The 5,352-nt window shown below is 54.1% G+C and overlaps 1 protein-coding gene across 3 annotated transcripts; it reads right to left on the minus strand.

Annotated features, from left to right (window-relative positions):
* Positions 1 to 602: 602 nt before the first annotated feature.
* TWIST1 (twist family bHLH transcription factor 1) lies at positions 603 to 2,884 on the minus strand. Of its 3 annotated transcripts, XM_071560044.1 has the most exons (3): positions 2,378 to 2,884; positions 1,952 to 2,120; positions 603 to 1,751 (listed from the first exon to the last, which is right to left on the minus strand). In XM_071560044.1, the coding sequence occupies exons 1-3, from the start codon at positions 2,559 to 2,561 to the stop codon at positions 1,625 to 1,627; spliced, it is 480 nt and encodes a 159-aa protein (XP_071416145.1). In that variant the 5' UTR covers positions 2,562 to 2,884; the 3' UTR covers positions 603 to 1,624. The 3 variants fall into 3 exon arrangements, with proteins under 3 accessions (XP_071416145.1, XP_071416142.1, XP_071416143.1); XM_071560041.1 differs by having other exon boundaries at positions 603 to 1,286; positions 1,952 to 2,884; XM_071560042.1 differs by having other exon boundaries at positions 1,676 to 1,751; positions 1,952 to 2,884.
* Positions 2,885 to 5,352: the final 2,468 nt, after the last annotated feature.

The following is a 5,352-nucleotide window of genomic DNA, read 5'->3' on the forward strand; positions in this document are numbered from 1 at the left end:
GAGAAGGGCAGGTTAGCATATGCCTCCGTTCTTTGCACCATGAAAATGTGATCGCTATATAAACCCTAGAGAGAAGAGCAGTCAAAAACCACTTCCACCGGAAAACACTACTCGCTAGACACTTCCCTATTTTGACTCTCACTTTCTCTTGCTTTGCCTTTGAATGGGCGAATTTCTGCTTAAAACTGATGCATCTTCCTCAGGAATAACTGCAAAAATACCTGACCAGGGGCTGGGGAATAGGACTTATTCCTACCTCACATGTGGGGGCAAAACATAGCGACAACATCAGAGTTCTGCAGAGAAAACTACGCTCCTCACGCAACTCTGCCACGCTTGGAGTTAAGATTGAAGGGGGAGAGGGAGAAAAAGAGAGAAGAGACAATATCTTCCTCTGCAGATGCAGCGAGCTTCAGTGCAAAATAATAAAGCTGTCTCAATAAATAACGTACCTGTGTCTGTCAGTAGCTAGTTTATTTGCTTTTTTGCCTGATTTGTTTATACTAGAGCCCTCTCTCTCGGGTGTCTTTACAGCTCAACAGTCAAGTATGCATCCCCCAGTTCTAACCCTGAGTTCTCAGATAGACCAAACTTTAGGGTTATTAAAATTTCAACCATATTTATTTATTGCAGAAAAATAATATACAATGATATTTACAAAACAATCATAAAAATAGGAATGCATCTAGACACCGGATCTATTTGCATTTTAACATGGGTCATCAATAAATAAATAAAATGTTTATTTTTTTTCTCAGAGGAAAAATAATAATAATAAAAAAGTTAGGAACCGGGTATATAACAGTTTGAGCCCAGTTTATTCCCCCCTAAAAAAAAGAAAGGTTTTCATCTCTACAGGAATATTTTTGGTTGGCTGGTTGGTTTCATTCAAGAATGAAGAAAGTCCACAATAATGTATTTCCTTTCATCAGTGGCTCATAGGCACGACCTCTTGGGAATGCATGCAAAATAAAGGGGCAAAAAAAAAAGCGTTCAATTCCAACATTCTTCGTCAAAAAAAAAAAAAAGGAACGATTCAGACTTCTATCAGAATGCAGAGATGTGGGTAGTGTACAGACGCCCAAAGGGTAGTCACTGTCCAAAGCCCTTGTCTCTTTCTCTTTTCTTAAGTGCTCCCCACGCCCTACTTTGAATTTGGATATTGCTCTTCTAATTTCCAAGAAATCCTTGGTACCTTTTTTTTGTTAGACAAGACCAAAAAAAATCGTATCCAACTTCAGAGTCTCTAGATTGTCCATTTTCTCCTTCTGTGGGAACAAAGTCATCTGCAAAAACCCAAAGAGGGCGGAAAACTCGTTACTGAAATGAAAGATACATACACATCTACCTACACCTCCCTGTCTTTGGAAATACACGTATCGGGCAGCAATGAAGAAGGGAGAACCCGCCGTGCGGGCCGTGCAGTGACCGTGTGACACCCCAGCCCTGCAGCCTGCGGTGTCAGAGCCGAGGAAAGGGACAGCTGCGGCGATAGGAAACGCTCATAGGGCAGCACAACTGGCGGACATGGATTCACTTCAAAATATGAGCAGCAGCAGCAGTGGCAGGAGCAGGAGTCATCCCAGCAGCCCTGCTGGCTCTGCAGCGTTTGGTGAAAATGATCTCAGGCCGGCCCCATCTGGCTGGGGCACACCCGCATCGCCATCGAATCCCCTCCGCAGCCCACCGCGCCGGCCGCCGGCAGCGCCCCGCCACGCGTGGGCCCCGCGGAGCCGGGGGCGCACCTCGGGCTGCGTAGGAGGAAGAACGCGCCGGGGTGAGGGAGGCACCTCCACCCGCCCTGCTCTCCGGCTGGTCCTGGAAGCCAGGCCCCTCCGGACGGGATGGGGAACCTATCGCCCCACGGCCACGCGTGCCGGCCCACGGCGCAGCCGGCGGCTTCTCCTCTTCCCTCCCTTTCTCCCCGCCGGTTTAGGGGTCCCTGTCTTACCTAGAGCTCCTGCCGGGAGGATGCGGGTGGGGGACGCCGCCTGCTAGTGGGATGCGGACATGGACCAGGCGCCCTCCATTCTCCACACCGAGAAGGCGTAGCTGAGCCTCTCGTGGGCCACATAGCTGCAGCTTGCCATCTTGGAGTCCAGCTCGTCGCTCTGTAAGACCTGGTAGAGGAAGTCGATGTACCTGGCCGCCAGCTTGAGGGTCTGGATCTTGCTCAACTTGTCCGAGGGCAGCGTGGGGATGATCTTCCGCAGCGCGGCGAAGGCTTCGTTCAGCGACTGCGTGCGCTGCCGTTCCCGCACGTTGGCCATGACCCGTTGGGTCTGCAGCTCCTCGTAGGACTGGGGGCTGCCGCCGCCGCTGCTGCTGCCACCGCCCCCGCCGCCCCCGCCCGCCCCGCACTTCTTGCCCCGCTTGCCTTGGGCCGGGCTGCAGGGCTCGTCCGCGGCCCCGACGGCGCCGCCGGCGCTGCGGCGGCTGGAGCGGCGCTTGCGGCCCCCTCTCTTGCTGGGCAGCTGCTGGCGGTCCGGTTCCTCTTCGCTGTTGCTCAAGCTGTCGTCGGCGGGGGAGACTGGAGAGTTTGACTCGTCCTGCTGCATCATCTCTGGGGGGAGACGCGAGAAGCGGGCCGGGAGGGGGGGGAGGGCAGGGAGAAGAGGGGGGCACCTAACCCGCCAGCTCCCCCTTGATCGGCTGCTTCGCTGGCCTGCGAGGAGAAGGAGGAGGAGGAGGAAGGGAGGGAGGGAAGACCTCACTTTGGGGGGAGGGGGGATGGCATCAGGATCCAAGAGGAAAAAAATAAAACGCCAACAACAAAAAAAATCCCTCCCGATCCCTCCTTGGAGCCCCTTCGAGGTGTCTGGGATTGGGAGAAAGTTGAAGACTTGGAGGTTCTTATAGCTCCTGCTGGCGGAAAGTTTGGGGGCAGCAGTGTCATTGGCCTGACGTGGAGAGGAGGGACTTTTGCTGAGTTTTATAGGAAAGTTTCCGCTTCCCCCCCTCCACGCCCTCCCCCAATTATTTTTTCAAGCCATTCAAGAGTGATCTGGCCTCCCCCTACACACACACACACACATACATCCTTACCCCAACCTCTTTCTCGATTTTCCTCTCCCCGGTTTCTCGTTCAGACTCCTTTGGTTCGCGCTCAGCCTTGGAGTGGTGCTGAGAGGCTGGACCGGGAGGTTACGGGGGTGTGCTGCTGCGGAGGGGACAGCGGGCCGCTTAGTGCCTGCGCTGGTGGACAACGGCCCCGAAGCAGCCGGGGGAAGCCCACGTCTCTCGGGCTTTCCTCGCTTCAGAGGGCATGGCAGCAAAAAGGAGGAAAGGGGAATTACCGTGGGGCAGCATCCAGGCACATCCTAATTTTGTCCCGCTCTCGCTCATGCCGCTCTCCCACCACCCAGCGCCCCTGGGGTCTGACTTGCCGAGGGAGTCGCACATTTCTGGGCTGGGGAGGGGTGGCAGAGCAGCGTCGTCTTGTCAGGCTGGAGGACTGCGCTCGGAGAAAGCCATCTCCAGAGGTGGAAGCAGCGGGAAAACAAAGCACTGGCTTCGTACGTACATAAGCACCAGTCCTTGAGCTCGTCTTAAGAGAAACCCGGGAGATTCCACTTGCCCAGCCTGAAACACCGGGAGACGGAACGGTGTGCAAACCCTCTCTGCCCACACTGTCTACTGACCACTCACTTCAGTTCATCCTCCCTCAAGGCGCCAGAGTCCGAGTCACTTCCTGGGAAATGAGCTTATTTATTTTAATTTCACTTTTATGTTTGCAGCCAAAGCTATTTCTTCCCATCCACTGCCTTGTGCCTCCTTCCTTGCTCGCTGGCAGCACAGAGCAGGTGGTGTACCTTTTTAACAGCACCTCAGATTCAAACGGGGAATGCCTGGGAGGAAAGGCTAGAAATTGCCATCCATCAGTAAATGGGGCGAATCACTTTCAGTGCTCCCTGCGCGGGGACCACACTCCTGCACTGTGGGCCTGGCAGCCACCGCCTGGATGGGCATCGCCGTTAGCCGGGCAGAGCCGGCAGCGTCGTGGCTCCCTGGCTTGTTTGCAGTGTGTGTGCGGACAGGGCGAATGGAATAGTAGAAGAGCGATAATTGTCTCTACCAGGGACAAAAAAAAAATCGAGGCTTCTGGAAAAGCGCTATCATCTTCTCCTAGGGAAAGCGCTGTCTCTCCCCTCTGCCTGGCGGCTCCCGTGTCTCGGAAGCTGCCATGGGCTAGGACCCCGGCGCGGAGGCCAGAGGGGCAGCCGGCCCAGCGCCCGTCGGGCATCCACCGCCGCCGGAGCTGTCCCGACGCTCCTCTGCTCGCAACTCCCCTAGGCAACCTTTCCTCGTGTCTTCCATCACGCAGTGCGAGAACATAGCAATCTGCCTTAAACCTTATCTTTTGGGAAACATTTGGAAACAGGACGGAGGAGGAAACAGACCGATTTAGCCGGGAATGGAAAACACGCCGGCACCCAGACCCACAGAGAACCAGCACAGCTTCCCTGGCTTTCGCCTTGTCTCTGCTATGTTTGCTGCTACCCCAGGCCTCTCCACTCAACACCACGGCTTGTCTGGGGAGCTTCAGGAGTTCCCTTGTGTTGGCTGCAGCTGCTGTCCCCAAGGTAAGAAGAGCTGGCTCTCCTTCCACCTTCCTCTCACCAACAATTTTGTCTCTACCCAGAGCCTCGGTGCTCCTCAGGGATGTTGAGCAGTGTCATTACAGGGCAAAGGTTGGAAACAGTAGTGATGAGCATCTGTAGGTGGCTCTGAGCGCCTCCTTCCCTCCCTCCCTCCCTCCCTCCCTCTCTCCCTCCCTGCCTGCCTTCCCCATTCTTCTTATGGAAAAACAAGTCATTGAAGTGTGAAACCAAACCTGGATAACTAACACCTTGCTGGGAACAGGATGCTACCTGAAAGAAGGGAGAGGAAGCACCTACTGAGATGATTTGGCAGAAGGCACCACTTGTCTGGGTCACCTAAACTTTGAGTGGGATGCAGGACATCCCCTGCTTGTCATGGGATGGGAGGAGGGTGTGTAGAGCAGGGGGTGAGGAATGGGCAAAGACAGGTGGACAAGCAGTGTTATATGGTTTTGCAAAAACAGAATACATGGAGAAATGTAGGGAAGGACTGAGTTGAGGAGAGAGGAGAGGGGTTGAGTGTAGTAGAGGTTTGGGTATAGTGTCAGATACTCTACATGGAAACTGCAGCAAAAGCAACTAGCAGTGGTTAGCAGGACTCATGTGGTGCTACCTGGGACCTGCACACTGCTGTATGAACCATAACTGCACAGAAACCCCCATCATTTTCATTTTGGCTTTCGTTTCATCTTTGACTCATAAATTACGGGCTCAGGAGCAAAGGAAACTAAGCCCATGCTGTTACTGGCAA

The sequence above is a fragment of the Pithys albifrons genome, chromosome 7 (genome assembly GCF_047495875.1).
Source record: "Pithys albifrons albifrons isolate INPA30051 chromosome 7, PitAlb_v1, whole genome shotgun sequence".
NCBI lineage: Eukaryota > Metazoa > Chordata > Aves > Passeriformes > Thamnophilidae > Pithys > Pithys albifrons.